Source organism: Zootoca vivipara, chromosome 10 (assembly GCF_963506605.1).
Source record: "Zootoca vivipara chromosome 10, rZooViv1.1, whole genome shotgun sequence".
NCBI classification, from domain to species: domain Eukaryota; kingdom Metazoa; phylum Chordata; class Lepidosauria; order Squamata; family Lacertidae; genus Zootoca; species Zootoca vivipara.
In genome coordinates this window covers 16223381-16241092 of record NC_083285.1, presented here as the reverse complement: position 1 = coordinate 16241092, position 17712 = coordinate 16223381, and the positions used below count along the sequence as shown (strand labels likewise).

The 17712-nt window shown below is 43.1% G+C and overlaps 2 protein-coding genes across 3 annotated transcripts in view; both read right to left on the bottom strand.

Annotated features, from left to right (window-relative positions):
* SLC13A1 (solute carrier family 13 member 1) overlaps nucleotides 1-8484 on the bottom strand; it is a 45241-nt gene extending 36757 nt beyond the window's left edge. The window contains exons 1-2 of one of the 2 annotated variants that reach the window (XM_035127613.2): nucleotides 8356-8484; nucleotides 691-819 (exon numbers count right to left, since the gene is read on the bottom strand). In XM_035127613.2, coding sequence (XP_034983504.1) covers nucleotides 691-819; nucleotides 8356-8454 — 228 coding nt within the window. In that variant the 5' untranslated portion in view covers nucleotides 8455-8484. The remainder of the gene's footprint in view (nucleotides 1-690; nucleotides 820-8355) is intronic. The other variant, XM_035127612.2, reaches the window with a different exon arrangement.
* LOC118091110 (V-type proton ATPase subunit S1-like) overlaps nucleotides 1-17712 on the bottom strand; it is a 118478-nt gene that overhangs the window by 19613 nt on the left and 81153 nt on the right. The gene's annotated exons all lie outside the window — the stretch shown is intronic.

Below are 17712 nucleotides of genomic sequence, written 5' to 3'. Positions count from 1 at the left end.
CGTGACTTCCGGTGTCGGCGGCGGCCATTTTGGTGCCCATAGATGGGCAGGGCAACACCGGAAGTTGTGTTGATGCACTTCCTGACATGCGTAGAAGTGACTTTTGAAGCCGGCGACGGCCAGTTTTGGTGCCCATAGAAGGGCAAAACGACACCGGAAGTTACATCGATGCAACTTCTGGTGTCACACGGCTGCCGGTCCCGGATTCTGCAGTCCGGGACTTGGAAGGTAAGCTCAGAAGAAGAGAGGGGAATGAAACCAATTTCTCCAGTGCAGAAAGGGTTCTGGAAAGGAGCAGGCCGTATCCATAGAGTGGTAGCCAGTGCTTGGAAGAAAGAACTTTTGGCCCAAACTGAATCAGGTTTCAGGGACAAATGGGATGTGAAATCAAGTTTCAGGTTTCTTCACTGCTGTCTCCTGTGTTTCACAATGGTAGCAAGAGGCACACTGGTTGTGATTCCCTTGCTATACTGCTAGACAGCACCAGTCTCCCCAGCCCACCAACCACCTCAGAATGGGCTCGGTAGGGATGCTTTGAGTGGGTTCAAGGCCTCGAGGCATTAGGATTAATTCGCCATTAAAGAAAGCAAATAAAGCAATTGAATGGTTTGATGTTTGGGCTACCAAATATATGGACAGTTGGAGTAGTGGAAGGGAAAGGAAGGGGGGGGACAACAACGGGAAATTTACCTGTTTGGAAGCCATAATTCCGAACAATGGGAACATTAAAGCAGGAAGTAGTGCTGAAACAGCCAGGGGTAATGCTTCTGTAAGCCAAAAGATGGCCACCACAAATAACGTGTAGGCACATTCTGCTTCCTAGAATTAAAAAGAGAAAATAGAATGGAAGAAAATCAGATTCAGATTTCTGTAGTACAATATGAGCAATCAGACAGAAAACATTATAACCCCTGACTGGAAAGGGCAATAAGATACAATGGGGAGACTCTCCTCTTCAACTAGAATACAGAGATTTCCCAAGTCACATTCACAATGTTGCTGATCTAGCGGAAACTTCAGATCCTTGAGTCATGTTCCAAGAAGGATCACCTGAAGAACTAAATAATAGCTATCTGCCATGGCCATCTGCTTTCAAATTCTAAATATTATGTTTTATTTATTTATTTATTGCATTTATTTGTTGTTTTCCACCAACTGCCAACGGAACGGACATTTGAGGGGAGGCATTGCATTGAAAATGGGCTGCATATCAATGAAAGGGCATGGTGCTTTGAATGATTAAGGTTCCGGTTTCGATCATGGACACTGCCAGTTAAAAGGACCAGGTAGCGAAAGACCTCTGCTTGAAATTCCACAAAGCCACTGCCAGTCACAGTAGACAATATTGTGCTAGATAGAGCAATGGAATAAAACGGATTCCTTTGTTGGCCTCACGTGAGGTGGAAGACTGTGCTTTGTCGAAAGAGTCTTGGTGCTTTGTCAAAAGCAGGCATCCCCAAATTGCGGTCCTCCAGATGTTCTGGCCTACAACTCCCATGATCCCTAGCTAACAGGACCAGTGGTAGGGGAAGATGGGAACTGTAGTCCAAAACATCTGGAGGGCCGAAGTTTGGGGATGCCTGGTCAAAAGCTATCTTTCCATTTCCACTCTCCTTCCACCCAACTTTTTATGGCCAAAAAATGTTACTTCAGATTCCTCTGGAGGAACATGGTGGGAAACACAACAGCTGCCACCTACCTGAATACCTCAGAACAATAATAGTGAGAAACGGGGACCGCTCCTCTGTGAGGAGGCTGACGATTCCGCATGCATAGCCTTATTTTGAATCAGCAATATTTCAACCCGAAACGAGACATCTACATTTAACTTTAAAATGATATGAAAAGATGTTAGGACATCCCAATTTTCATCGGAGAAATGTTGGGATATCCCTCTTTTCACCAGAAAAATGTTGGGGGTTATGTTTCCAGTCCAGTTACAGCTGATACAGCTGGAAAAATAATTATTTCCTCCTTTCCCTGTGATGACAGCCCTTTAGAATAGGGATTTTCTACTGAGATTCAGGGGCATCGGAACTTGATGTTCCCATGCTCAGAATTTCATTCGGTGAAAGCCACATCCATGTCAAACACACAAACCTAGAAAAATCTGTGCCAGGTGTGAGTTTTCCATTAACACATATATTTCATTAATACCAGATCAGCACGGCAATATGAAAGTTACTGATTCTGAACCTTCTGTACTCGTTTATTTAAGGTGGGGTGTGGAGGAGAACTGTACAGACTGTCATAGCCATCTCTGAATTAGTGGGGCATTTTCCCACATTTTGCCTCGTGATATTTAAATGAAATGCAGAACCCAACACAGAGTTCAATACAAAATTGATTTTGATCATCTGCCTGGGTGGGGGCGGGCATGGGGCAGAATCTGGGAATGTGGATTGTTACAGGCCAAGGCTTTCAAAAAGAAAAGATAAGAAAAGGAAGTTAAGATATTTATTGACTGAAATTGAGTCTTGGCCAAACTACGCATCACACTGTGCTTAGCATGCAGTGTTTAGTTAAGTTTTTGTTGATTAAATAACAGGCATGGGGGAAGGTGATTCCACTGTAAACACTTATTTCTTCACTCTTTAGCCATAATCAGAAAGGAAATTCCCCACAACGATGACTTAGAATGGAAGGCAAGAGGTGGGGAAGGCACCAAATTTTGGCATCGTACAGGGGGCCGCTGAAATTTGAAAGCCCACCGCTGCACACAGAAGCCCATCGGAGTTTGGTGACACCCTTTGGTGTCAGTGGGAATTTTTCCCTCTAGCTTCAGTCCACACGTGGCGGGCGGATTTTCATTCCATTTGTGGCAGGAGAGTGAAGAGATAAGCTTTTGGTTGCCATGGTCCAAGGGCCTCTCCACCTAGCCCTCAGCACTCTTTCCAGGCCACACTCTTCACAAATAACACAAAGTGTTATTTATCGGGCTAGAATGGGCCCTTGGACTTGGGTAATGGCTCTCGCTTGCCTAGTTGGAGGAAATGGTGTGTAAGTTTGTGTTGAAACTAGCCAACTGTAAGGCAAAATTAACATTTCTTGTTGCATACCCTCCAACATTTCTCTGGTGAAAATAGGGACATATCCTGGGCTTCTGACTCCGCCCACGCACAGGGATGTGGCCCTTGGAAGGTTACCCAGAAGGGAATGAACATCGTTTCCCATCCCTAAACAGCAGCATTTTATTGCATGGCTGTGTGGTCTGAGGCTATTGCTATCCAAGCAATGCAGCGGGAAGAAGCTAGGGAAGGGGCCCTCAGGCTGCCAAGGTCATGTAAAAAGGGTCTGAGGTACACCATGGCAGAACAGCTTTGCAGAAGAGGAATAAAAAGCCACACTATTTCGGCCAACTTGCTGTGCTGCTGAACACATAATCATCGCACACTGTTTTCCCGTTTGATTGCTCAACAGAAGTTTCAGACAAAACATTCAACCAGCATATATATATGGCAGGGGCAATTTCAGGTTGGGTTTATTTTTACTCAAGCACTGGGGGTGCTTAAGCCCTACTGTGCTGGATTCATCACAATCTTAAGAACTCCTTGGGGATGCGATTACCTCCCCCAGACATGCTGTGCTCTTATCGAGAATGTATAGCCTCCAAGACTTGCCACAGGAAATATTTCGAGGGGCAAACTGTCTTTGTGTATTCCAAATCACTCCTTCTCTCCCCCATCTATTGCATCCATTTCATTGGAGAAATCCCTCATTTGCATCGTAGAGCAAAGAAGTTAGATAGATAGATCGCATCAATTTCTCCACATACCTCAGTAATTGAAATATTATTAGGACCAACCATAATTGTCATATAATATTGATCAAGCTTTTGTGTTTCCCAGTACCTTTCAACAGGCTTAATGTTATGCAAAGCAAGGAGGAGTAAGAAAGAAACAACAACAACAACAACAACAACAAAATGTAGATGGTAAACGTCTTTAAATGATGAATGTTTGATATTAAGATATATCTGCTATAGCGCTCTCTCTCTCACTCTCTCTTAAGTAAAGGTTAATAAAAATGCCTCTGTATGGTTGAAAAGTGCCCTTTTCAGTTCATTCCAATCTAGTGAAAATTATTTTGAAGAAGCTTTGACGTGTAGAAAACTTGCCATATCTTTAATCTTGCTCTTCTCTGCATTTTTCAGACTGTGAAACATTCCGAGTTGTTATTTTACTGATGTGGCAGGTGGAAAGAGGCCCAACAGATCCATCCGATATCAAAGTGCATAGAATGTCTATCACTTCCTCACATTTGCAACCTGCATCGACTCTCTGATCGTCATAAAACAGTAATTCTGTGGACCACTGATGGATCCATAATGAACCTTCGGTCCACAGAACCACAGCAGAAATAATGGAGGAAAATTCTCAAGATCCTTTCAGACTTCTGATGCAGCTAGAGTCCATGTGCAGGGCAGAAGCAAAGGAGATGCATTGCTATATAGTGTAAAAAAAAATTGCTAGGTATATGCACACCCCACATCACAGGTGTGTTTGTTGATGAGATATGACAGTTTGGGCCAATTCATTGGCCTTGAATCTTGATTGTGACAAACACAAGGGTAGCCAGCTTCATCACAACTCCATCAGCCCTAGCCAGCACTTTCAGTGGTCAGGGATAACGAAGAGTAGCAGTCCAGCGACACCTGAAAGATACCACATTGGCCATCCTTGCACAAATATCTCAAATGTCAGGGTCCTGTCTGACTAGGAGCTTGGGGAGACTTCCTCAGAGGAAGAGGCATGGGATCCCACAGAGAATCCCCAGCTAGCAGCCTGAAAGAACCTGCCTTTGTCCTATGATAACTCAAAGAATCTGGTCTCATAAACCTCTTACCTGGCCCCCGACAACCTCTCTGATCACCATTGGCACTCTACCTTGACCCCACTATTTCTTGCTGTTCACCAGCTGGATCTCAAGAGCAAAAGCAGCAACAGGCCTGGTGGGTAGTGCAGAGCCAGTGTAGAACCATTCATGTAGCCAAGAGATGTTTATCATCAAAGATCTCCTGAAGAAGAAGGATCTACTTGGGAGAAGTCATAGATCAAGGATGGAGAACCTGTGGTCCTCCAGATGTTTCTGGACTACTACCACTCATGGTACCCCACTGATATTGTAAATTCCAGCTCCCATCAGCCTCATGGCTAACGATCAGAGATGGTGGAAGTTGCTGTCAAAACATGTGGCGGGCAGCACACTGGCTAGTCCTGCTTCAGACTTTGGAAACCTCAAAAGTTCATTGATTTAAACCCAGTTTATATGTAGGCCTTCTTCATTTACACCCGGCTTTCCCAAATGTGGGTCCCCAGCTGTTTTTGGACTACAATTCCCATCATCCTTGATCACTAGTCCTGCTAGCTAGGGGTGATGGGAGCTGTAGTCCAAAAACAGCTGGAGACCCACATTTGGGAAACCATGATTTACACCCACAGTCACCTGGGAGCTTCTTCTTCAAGCTGGGTTCATAATTGGTTGTGGTCTGCAGCCTCGTGGCTTGCAACATTTTCTATCTGATCATCGCCTTTCTAATGATGTATCTTTCCAATCCGATCATCACCTGGCTTCCAAGAACTGTTTAACATCCTGGGGAAATGATTTCTCTGCAGCTGTGTGGCATGAGTGTGATGGAGCAATAGCTTGGGACAGACAGCTCTGCCTACTTTTTAATGTTCTGACACATCCGGAATAGATTTTGCCATGGAGTAATAATCACAAAGAAGACGTTATTACCCAGCTCGAGCTATCATTAAAGTCATAAGCCAACTGCAAGGAAGGCAAACCCGAGACATATTATATACATATTAAAGGTTCTGTAGCCAGTCTCTCTTCACCATTTGAAGGATGCCTCAAATGTTCATATTGCACATATGCTATTGTGGTAGGAAACTTAGCCAACAGGATTAGTCATTAAAATAACTGATTGAGCAGAGTCAGTTCTCTGTGCCTGAAACTAGATTATCTATCTCTTAGGCAGGGCTACATTTCAACAAGGCTGTAAATGAGAGAAATTTATTCACCTCTAACTTTTATTGCTTGTGATTTATTTGGGGTTTCTCATCAAATCTTTTCATATTCAACCACATTCTCACACAGTTACATAGCCAAAGGAGAAAAAGGAGAACGCAGAAAGGCCACCTGTGAACTTATCTCAAATCTTGTCCCCGATGAGAAGTCAAAGTCAGCTACAGCCATGCTGTGAGATGCTGGGGTCTCACAGGTTTCAAAATCATTCCCTTTCCTTTGTAATCATTCACATATAATTCTAAAGAGTTGCCAAACATTGACCAGCCCTGAAATCTGCTATACACTTTCATGTGTTGAGTTGTAAGGCAACAACACTGATGTGCGTGACACTACTGGATTCTATGAACCATAACATTGTTGTACTGAAAAGTAATGCTAAGGATGAATTTGCTTGAACGTCATCCATTTTACAAATCTCATCATTCATTTCCCCTGCACTCTGCCACTATGAGAAATAGAGTGGGGGAAACTTTCCAATGGACAAGAATGGCAAGTGTTCTGCTCATGGTAGGCCCCTTTAATAGAAACTCGCTCTCTGGCTCTCTCTGGTGCAAGGATTAGCATATCCATCCCATTTCTCCTGATGCATTCCTGGTTGTCCTCCATGACTTGGAAGGTGACCATCTGTAGCAGGGAGCTTGTGCTACTTTTGTAGGCTGCCCTGTGCATTTAAGAACCCCGATTTTCATTCATCATATTGTACATAAATGCCTGCCAATTTTCATCTTTTGGGTAACCTAAAAAGACCCAAAAGTTTTAACTCCAGCCTTGGTGTGGCTGCCATTTGGAAGCATCTATGTGGAGCCTGTCAATAGCACCTAAGTCATATTTTCTTTCGACTTAAGATGATTTCAATAAGTGGCTGGAGACACAAACAATGAAACAACACCAGTTCCCCCCAAATATAGAATTGGATTCTCTGCTTCACACAGATTTAGGTGTGCATTACCATGTTGAAGCAGGATGTGTGCTGTTTTTCGAGGTATGCTGGTCTGGGTATAGATCAGCATGTTTAATCACATGCCTTTAAAAATAAATAATCAGTGATATTGCTTTCCAGTGGTGTGTATCTTGGTGTCAGACAATTCATATCACATACTGATGCTGGAGGACATGTATCTACAGTATCTAGAAGTGGTGTGAGCTACAACAGAGGATGGAATCAATTGGATGTCATAGGTTCACCTTTGAATCTGAATAGATTCTATTATTCTCTGTTTTGAAAAGAAATACTTTCTTTGAACATGTCCTTGAATGAGGACAAGAAACCACACAATAGTAGCAAGAGTTTTGTTTCCTCCCTAAATGAGGGGGGAGAATACAATTCTGTGTATTTGTAGGCAGAGTAGCTACTTGAAAGTACATTGACATCAAAATTGGCACCATTTCTGAAGAAGATGAAAGGCGGCAGATCCATTGAAATCAACAAAAGTTTTGCCTTTGCCTTTTGTGGAGTCAATACTTCACCCATCAATGCCATTAACTTCTGACATATGTCTCGATGAGGCAGCAAGATAAAAGGCCATATTTCTCCGGTGACAAAGAAATCATGAATTTCTGCTTACTTTGGCCTTCTATGATTAGTCAACATGAAGGCCTTTAATGTAAAATACTGGATTTACGTGCAAGTACAGGATCATTTATTAAAATGCACAAAAGATTTACGACTACTTGCTGTGTGGAAGCTGCCACACACATTGATCTTAATCTGTTGGCAGAACAACTGTCATGCGCCCCTCACAATTTTTTAAACTGGTATGACACCGTTTTAAATGTATAATGCATAGCAACGGAGCAAATGTTAGCAAGAATGTAACTGATTATCAGCCTATCAATTATTTCATTCCATTCAGCTGGGAATGTTGACATTCCCTCTCTTGTTCCAGTTCTCCAAATACTGCAGCAAGTAACTGTCATTACTGATATTATATCTCCCATAAAGCTAGCCACAGACTCTCCCTCTCAAATTAAAAAAGGCAATTAAAAGATAGATCTTCTTGACACCTTGCACATATCTACAATGACAAAGCACACTAAAGCTATGCTCCTGGCAGTTCCCTGGGTTTGGTAGGGAAGTGAAATGTTTAAAATATTTAAAACTATCTGGCTGGCAGCCTATCAATTTTATCTGCTAAGAACACATCGGGAAGACTTTGCGGAAGATTCTCTGTGGTTTTTTTAAATCGCTTTCAATCTGTATCGTGCGGCAGAGTTTTGTGAAGAGACCAATCTGAGGGAAAGAAATAGCTGGGAGGAAGATGGAACATTTCAGTGAGGCTTTGGAACCATAAAGATGTAGGGCAGCAGTTATTATTCACTTACTTTGGTTCTGATGACGAGAGGCAATGGGAGAAGCAGGAGGGGAGTGAAGACAATGAGGAGAAAACGTCGGTAGACCAAGAGTGCTTTGATGAACTTCATTGCGGTGGGCTGCAGGCTTTTCTTTTCTGTGGAAACCATAAACCAAAAGGGAAAAGAGAGATCGAACCTTAAGTACAAGTGTCTGATTAATATTTCTCCAAGCTATCACCTTTAGCCTTGGCAACAGAGCCTTCAGCCAAGCCAAGTTAAAAATAAATATAGCTCTTGATTGTTTTAGTGTCTTACCATTAGATAAGAGGTGCCTTTCCCAGCGAAGATATGAAATAGTTTGTGTCCTGACCAGGAAATTCTGTCCTGATCTAGGAACCCGCCCATGCCCTGTTGAGAAGCCTTCTTCTTCACCCTGCCCTTTCATGAAGCCGGAAGACAACCTGGGTGGGGCATGTGTTCTCTGAGTCCTAAGACTTCGTTAGGGGGTTGTTCGAGTTTCAAAGCTACTTTGGTTAAATGCAGAAGTACAGTGGAAAGTGAACTGAAATGTAAATGTTCAGAACTCTTGCTTCGTACTCTGATAGCACCATACCGGTGTTCCTCCTTACTGTGAGCGGTGAGAAAGGGATAATTTAAGCACAGTGTCCTTGGATACCTCTGAACCACAACAGTATTGTGACCTGTGCCGAAGTGACAGCACCTCTCAGGTGGGAGCCATTGGAGGCCAGAGCTCCCCCTGCCCATTTCTTGCCTTTGTGTACTTCTGAGAAGCGCAAAATGAACATTTCAAGTCAAAAGAGAAACTGGCCGGCATGTGCGATTCTGCACTTTCTTTATAATAATGTGGCAATCTTTAGCTGCTTCCCATGTCTATATGTGTTTTCTCGCCCTGCTGCCTGTTGACAGTTCCCATTTTTAACTGTAGCCTGGGGAGTGCAGAGTTTGGCTGTCTGAGTAATGTATGAAGCATGCTATGATGGCAGAAATGCTGAGTCAATCAAAATATCCCCATGATGTGCAGGAATTGTCTTGCTATGATGAAAGCATAGGACGGGCGTTAGCACCCAGAACCTGCTGGAAGTCCCTACCCTGCAGCTTCATTATTCTGCCCTCCTCCTGCAGCTGAGTTGAGTCACCATTTCCCACAACACCCTCAACCTCTTAGGAGTTGCCAGGAAATCAAATGGTGGCTAAACCCAGGTGCCCAACACTGCTTGGAATACTGTCACTGCAGCCAGGAATGTTCCTGCTCACCACAGCCAACTGACAGAGGAGGAGGAGGAGAGGGACACATTGCTCAAGACCCCCCTCAGACCTGGACCCACTAACCCAGCATTTCTCAACCGCTGTTCCGCGGCACACTAGTGTGCTGCAAGACGCTGGCTGGTGTGCCGCGACGTGCGGCGGCGAGAAGGGCGATTTGCATTGTTACGTGCCTGGCGGCCGCCAATGCTAAACACTTACCTACCGGAAAGCAATATTTCTCCTCCTCTTTCCCAAAGCTCAGTGCAAATGAGCCTGGCGGCCGCCAATAAACAACACTGACCCGCCGGAAAGCAATATTTGGCAAGTGTTTCTTACAGTCATAATTATAATATAGGGCGGCACAGAGTTAATTTTTTTAACTTTTTTAATGGTGGTGTGCCTTGTGATTTTTTTCACGGAACAAGTGTGCCATGGCCCAAAAAAGGTTGAAAAACACTGCACTAACCCAGGGTTTCCCAAACTTGGGTCTCCAGCTATTTTTGGACTACAACTCCCATCATCCCTAGCTACCAGGACCCATGGTCTGGAGTGATGGGAGTTGTAGTCCACAAACAACTGGAGACCCAAGTTTGGGAAACCCCCGGCTAATCTGTGGTCTTGCAGACATTGCTGCACTCAGCCAGTACTCAGAGATGATGGGAGTTGTAGTTTAGGGACTCAGACAACACAAACTTGTGGCATGGGCCCCTTCCACACATGTATCGCAATCCCATCCCAATGCAGAAATTCTCTGGAGTCATGAAAGGGAGCTTTCTGTTCTAATTCTGAAACGACATTTTTGACATTTCTGAAACAATGCCATGGCATGCGCTGAGGTTTTTTTTTCCCTACCATGCCCCAAGAAACACACACATGCACCCCATTGCACTTGACCCAGAAGGCCACAGCCCACTTTGTATTTTTGTTTGATCCAACCTGAAGAAGAGTCTGAAAAAGTTTTTTGACATTCCTTAATAAGGAGTGGGGCCCCTTTCGTCCTGCAGGTGTTGCTGAACTATAACTCTCATCAGTCCCATGAAGCTGTTGGGCAATACGCACCAACCGAGTGGCAACAGCGGCAGGGTCGACGAAATAACAAAGTTGTCTTCAGTATCTTTGCTTGCTTTTATTTAAAATTATATACACCACACTCCTCTACTCCATTCCTCTCATTTCACAATCCATCACCACCACACCCATGAACCATTTGGGTAGCTGAAATACAGAATTCAAAATAGTCAATTACCCAATCACATTACAGTAAGCAAACTACCTTCAATTATTCAAATTAGCAAAAGCTCACAGGTGTGTCAATATTCAGATCAAGGTTACAAACACACATCTCTGTGCTTGACCACATCAGTCTTAAAGGGAAAACCTAACAGAAGTATGGCCTCTGTACAATTAGTTATATAGGGTTTCAATCCTTGACAGACTAGGGCTGCTTCACGCTTTGCAGTTTTTTTTAAATGTGGGAGTCACGTAGATTTGTTGCATATGTATCTTGTTCGACAACTACAAAAAGAAACTGTACAAACCATCCCTGGCAAGTATCCCAAACTAATTGAGATGCCAGTCAGCTGATCCCAGTTTCCTCATCTTGCTAGTCTACTCTCCCCGCCCTCAGTCATACATTGCAGAATCAGCTGCGCTTCAGTCATCAAACTTTCGATTGGCCTGCCAGTCGATCCAGATTTTAATTGCCCTGAAAACATGCAACCTCACTGACCCCCGACTATTTGCCAACCATAGCCGCTGATGTAATTTCTCTTTTGTACTGCTGAACGTCTCGTGCTCCTCTGAAGAAAATGTACTGCAGTGAGTACAAAAAGCAGTGGGGAGTGGAAAAGTTAATTAATCTGGTTAAGTGCCCATTTCAGGCAGGGTAACCATTCCCTTGTGCTGCAGTAGTTTGCAATGACCCAGACAAGTGCAAGGCTAAGAGGATTAGCAGCTTAACCTGACCAGGCCTGCTCAGGACAGATCGCAAGAGTGGTCTTTCAGATGATTCTGGATTTCAACGTAAGAACATAAAAAGAGCCCCACTGGATCAGGCCAGTGGCCCTTCTAGTCCAGCATCCTGCTCTCACAGTGCCCACATGAAACCCACATGCAGGACGTGAGCACAAGAGAACTCTCCCAACAACTGATATTCAGACACATACTGCCAACTCCCGTGATCCCCAGCCAGCCATGGGCCAAGGATGTTGCAAGTTTTAGTCTAACAATTTTTTTGGGGGGGGGAGCACTGGTTCTTTTATCCTGCAGTGTATTAAGGGCTCTGAATGATGCCACAAGCATCAACCCAAAGTCCCTTCCTCGTGTTGTACCATTCTGGGTGAATCTACACTCACTGTTTTACACAGTCGTCCAGTTGCTTCAGCATGCATCCAAGCCACAATGCTTTCATTGTATATAGGGTGGGTCTACACTCATGGTTTTTAACGTTAAGGCATGGTTTTGCTAATGTACATGGACACATGACATCCTACTTTTTACGTGCATAATGTGTTATTACTTTGCCTTTTTATCATTTAATGCTTAATGGCTGATGTTTTAATGTATTTTTAATCTCCTGTTGGAAGCCGCCCAGAGTGGCTGGGGAAGTAATACGTTGTTGTTGTTTTTGTTGATTGTTTTATGTAGCTATATCGGTGAAACACTGCTCATATGTCCCTATGTAGTGTTTTACCTTTCTTTACTGCATTCAAACTCTGACCCCCCTCATATGGTATTCAGGGAGGGAGGGAGGATTAAAATGTGACACCAGAGGGTGGAGCAGAGCAACCAGTGACCAACAGCAGGGAAAGAAACAGTGTTTTGGGAAATGATGTGGACAGGTATTACTTACATTTGATGGGAGGGAAAAGGTAAAAAACATTGTAATTAACAAGTATGCCCTGTGATGTTTTAGAACAACATACCTAATATTATTATAATAGTGGAAAATAACGTTAAACAGGTCGGTGTAGATCCAGCCATTGCTGGCAGAATTTAAACGCCATTGCCTCAGTTTTGGTGTGAACTGAAAAACACCTACAGTCACTTTTCATTACAGGTAGGTAGCCATATCTGAAGAAGTGTGCATCCACACAAAAGCTCATACCAATGACAAACTTAGTTGGTCTCTAAGGTGCTACTGGAAGGATTTTTATTATTATTATTTTGTAGTCACTTTTCATGTTACGCTCTCCCAACCCACAGCTGTAATGAATTTGCTTCCCCAGATTCTCTCTGCAAACGAGGATGTCAAACATTCGCCAGATGTTCTCTGCATCTTCAAACATTTGCAGGATATTCACTGAATATTTCATAGCAATAGCACATCTGATGATATTTCAGTTTGTTGTTTGACTTTGATACTTGACAATATTTAACATCCCCTGATCATATTGTAGCGGGTGAAGCTGGCACTCCAAGTTTTACACGTTTGCTGTAAATCGATCCGCTGCCAACACTTGCGCAGTAGTTTTGACTATTTACCCTCTACCCTTTTTCTGCTGGTGCAGCTAGCCCTGAGCCATAAGAACATAGGAGCAGACAGCTGGATCACGCCAAAGGCCCATCTAGTCTAGCAACCTGTTCTTACAGAGGCCAAACAGATGCCTGTGGGAAGCCCATGAACAGGGCCTGAGCACAACAACACATTTCCCATTCCTGTAGTTCTAAGCAACTTGTATTCAAAAGGATACTGCCTTTGAAAGTGGAGATGGAACATTACCAGCAGGGTGAGCCGCCCCTGCCTGCCTGTCCTCCCATGAATTTGTCTAATCCGCTTTTAAAGTTATCTAGGTTGATAGCCATCGCTACTAGTTATAGTTGCCTGAATTTATCACTTAATTCCCAGATCTTTCATTTCTGTGGATAAAGGCAAAAGTGTTTAATATTCCTATCAAAGTAAAATTAGTTATTTTATGTGAGAGATATTCAACGCAGATCCTCCAAGTGTCCCTATTTTCCAAGGACAGTCCTGGATTTACAGAAGTCGTCCCGGTTTCTGATTTGATCCCAGAATGTCCTGCTTGTCTTTAGAGTGTCCCTATTTTTGTCAGAGAAATCTCGGAAGGTATGGAATAGGACATCCCTATTTTCATTGGAGAAATGTCAGAGGGGAGGTCTCTATTTTTATTGGAGAAATACTGGAGGGTATGTCAACATTACTCCAGCACTGAACTTGAGCGGCCTGTGCCAGTCACTATGAGATGAAAGCCACTGTCATATCATGGCACAACATACCAGGGAGAACCCTCAGTTATGAAGAAGTAGATAAAATTCAAGCCACCATAAGGGGCCAAACACACACACACAAGATAGAAAGTGACTGCCCTTGTGTGACTATAGAACTTTGGCTACCTGAGACCAGAGCAGATTCCACAGCTCAGAGAATTATGGGGAAATATTCCTCGCTGCTACCCAACCTCAAACACCCTTACAACATGGGAGCACATTCCCTGCTTTGTGAGGTTATCTGAACCTGGGCACGAGGTCAAGCGGATACTCATGCTCTCTTCCTGGCTCAGAGGAAACTCTTGAAATCCTTCCTTGTTCAGAGGTACGCTGCAACACTTTGTTGCATGTCTTACTGGTATCTTCTAATTAATGTGGGTGGTGGCTGCGCCATCAGCAGCAAACATGTATTTTGCCTAAAGCTCCTGCCATGGTGATGTGGGTAGCTTTGGCTACCATCAGAATATCTGAAGAAGGTGGAAGAAAAAGCATTTTGCAATGAGAATTTCCGATCTATGTTTTCTTAGTCATGGTAATATATGCATGTGTTTAGTGATTATCTGCATTCCTCCATGCCCCAAAGGAAATTTGTCTAGTGTGCTGGTTGAAAAATTATATATCCATGTACATATGTACATAGAATTACACTAAAAGAATGGCTTTGCTTAACTAAGTTACTTTGGGAAATAATTCAGACATAAAGACAAGCCATGGTTTACTGTTCCAAGAATGATAAGCAGCAATGCTTGAGCTCAAATAATTGCTTCTTTCCCTCTTTCCCTTCCTTCATGTTTGAGTGATTAGTTCGCCTCCTAATTTGCCATTCCATCAGAATGCTGGAAACTGTGGTTTGCACTAACCATTGGTCACCCTCAAGCTAGGAGTCAAATCAGGATCGAACCATGGTTTGGAATCTGGTTTTGAAGGCAAACTATGGAAAAGTTAGTGGAAACCATAGTTTGTCACTTTGAACAAAATAGCAGCCTATGGTTTACCACAAACAAGAACCAAAAGCTTCTAAACTCATCCCCTTATGTTCAAAGAAAGCAGAATGGAAGGAGGAAGTGTTTGTTCTTGTAACAGTCTTTTTTCCTTGTAACAATTTTCTTGCTACATGGTTTGTTGTTGCATTAGTCTCCCAGTGCTAAACCTGTAATGTGCTTCGGGATGTGGGAATGAAAATCACAGCATATCATTCATAGAACATTTCCATTCCTAGCAGCCAACCCAAGCAGCCAACTAGAGCAGAATGTAGGAAAATAAAGAGATTGCTGCCTTCAAAATATTTTTTTAGAGGATCACAATTCTGTGGCTTGTATAAATTGTCAACAGGTAATGAAAATGTCTACACTAAACTATGCACTCTTCCTCCCTGCCCCCATCCCCTAGATCATAAGATGATTTCTAAAGTTAGATTCCTATTAGCCTGGTGATATGAAAAATCTAATGGGCTGTCTGTACCAATTTGAGCTATTGTGCAAACAAGTTGGCACCAAAGAGGGGGGAAATCTTGCTTATGCAAAGCAGAGACTGTAACCTAGATCACACTGCTCTTTTCTCTCCCCAGAGCTGTTTTACTTGCTGTCACAATGAATGAACTCAGCAATGTATTGTGTAACAGGTTCCTCCGTATAATTTTGATATAGCAGCATTAATTTTGGAGTGTCAAAACAGAATAGAAAATGAATGGGTTCCTTTTGCTATGGTTCAGTTCTTGGAAACCTAGAGGGGACTCTTTTATTAGATAGTAATTTGCAATCATGGGGAATGAAAACAAAGAATCTAAAGCAGGGGGTGTACAGAAGCTTGTGCATGAAGATTTCAGGCATCTGCACCGAAAACACAGCAATGCACAAACTTTTGGTGGCCTGGAAGTGTAGTGAAATTGTTCCTGGGTGAGCAGATAGACCTTCAGAGAATTCATGGGAGATGGATTTAGACTGCAAGCCCCGTTCCTGTTTCCAAGATATGAAACTGAGTCTTTTCATATAAAACTGTGCAAGCAATGAGAGATACCGGTACTGATTTTTCTATAGTTCCTGAACTATAGACAGGAACTCTGCTGAGACTTTCAGGCAAATGCTTGGGAGTCATTCCTGAAACAAGTCATTCCTGGAATAGCATTCCCCATATCTCTGCACAATCTAGCGTTGTGCTTACACATTAATGAAACTCACATTTGCTCAAGAATAGCCTTGCACAATGCAGTGTCTCCCTCTGTGATACACAGAAATAGCTATAGGTTCCTGGGTGGCATCACAGAACAGACAGGGAATACAGGTTTTCTGGGTGATTTCCTGCTCATCTTCTTGGGTGAGTCAATATCAGGCTCAGCTTCCCCATGCTTTCAGAGGGATTATTTATACAGGTTCCTTGCACAGATAATTGCACTGAAACAGTGAGGAACCCTATAGTAAGAATAGTGATGAGCCGAACTGAAGCCCAGCTGCACAAACATATTTTTGCCTTCTAGCTTTTGCTCTTAGAAGGTGCAAAGAGCCACATTCCAGAGAATGGAAAACTTGTCCAAGCGAACTGGAATTTTATTGACATCTCCAATTACAGGTCTCCCTGTGAACCTCACCTGTGATGGGGGGGTGGGGAGGCAAGATGCTCTAGCTTGCATTGGTTTATAGCAGTGCAGACAGTTCACTTGAAACATGGCCAGAGTATGTGGACTAGTCCATTCTATATACCTGGGACCCGCATCGTGGCATCAAGCCACCATAAGGGGCCAAACACACACACAAGATAGAAAGTGACTGCCCTTGTGTGATTATAGAACTTTGGCTACCTGAGACCAGAGCAGATTCCACAGCTCAGAGAATTATGGGGAAATATTCCTCGCTGCTACCCAACCTCAAACACCCTTACAACATGGGAGCACATTCCCTGCTTTGTGAGGTTATCTGAACCTGGGCACGAGGTCAAGCGGATACTCATGCTCTCTTCCTGGCTCAGAGGAAACGCTTGGAATCCTTCCTTGTTCAGAGGTACACTGCAACACTTTGTTGCATGTCTTACTGGTATCTTCTAATTAATGTGGGCGGTGGTTGCGCTTTTTGCCTAAAGCTCCTGCCATGGTGATGTGGGATCTCTATGCAACATTTTGGCTCTGCACCCCTCCATGCCCCAAAGGAAATTTGTCTAGTGTGCTGGTTGAAAAATTATATATTCGTGTACATATGTACATAGAATTACACTAAAAGAATGGCTTTGCTTAACTAAGTTACTTTGGGAAATCACACTTAATTCAGATATAAAGACAAGCCATGGTTTACTGTTCCAAGAATGATAAGCTTCAAGGCTTGAGCTCAAATAATTGCTTCTTCCTCTTTCCCTTCCTTCATGTTTGAGTGATTAGTTCACCTCCTAATTTGCCATTCCATCAGAATGCTGGAAACTGTGGTTTGCGCTAACCATTGGTCACCCTCAAGCTAGGAGTGAACCCCATGACACCTTCAGGTCCTTCAGGTGGCACCAAGGACCCTTGGATATAGTTAGATATTGTCACTTGTAGTTTTATATATCATTTAATGTGTCAGCACGAATAGAAGTTATAAATACTGCAGCTGTTCTATAGGGGATTCTTATTATGATTGGAATGTAATTGAAATCAATAAGATTTTGGAACACAGAAATAAAGAAAATCATCAATTCTAGCATGTGGGGGACCACCTTATCTAAATTACAGTCATACCTCGGTTTAAGTACTCCTCGGTTTGAGTATTTTCAGTTTAAGTACTCCATGGACCTGTCTGGAATGGATTAATCCACTTTCCATTACTTTCAATGGGAAAGTTCGCTTCAGGTTAAGTATGTTTCAGTTTAAGTACTCCGCGGACCGTCTGGAACAGATTAATCCACTTTCCATTACTTTCAATGGGAAAGTTT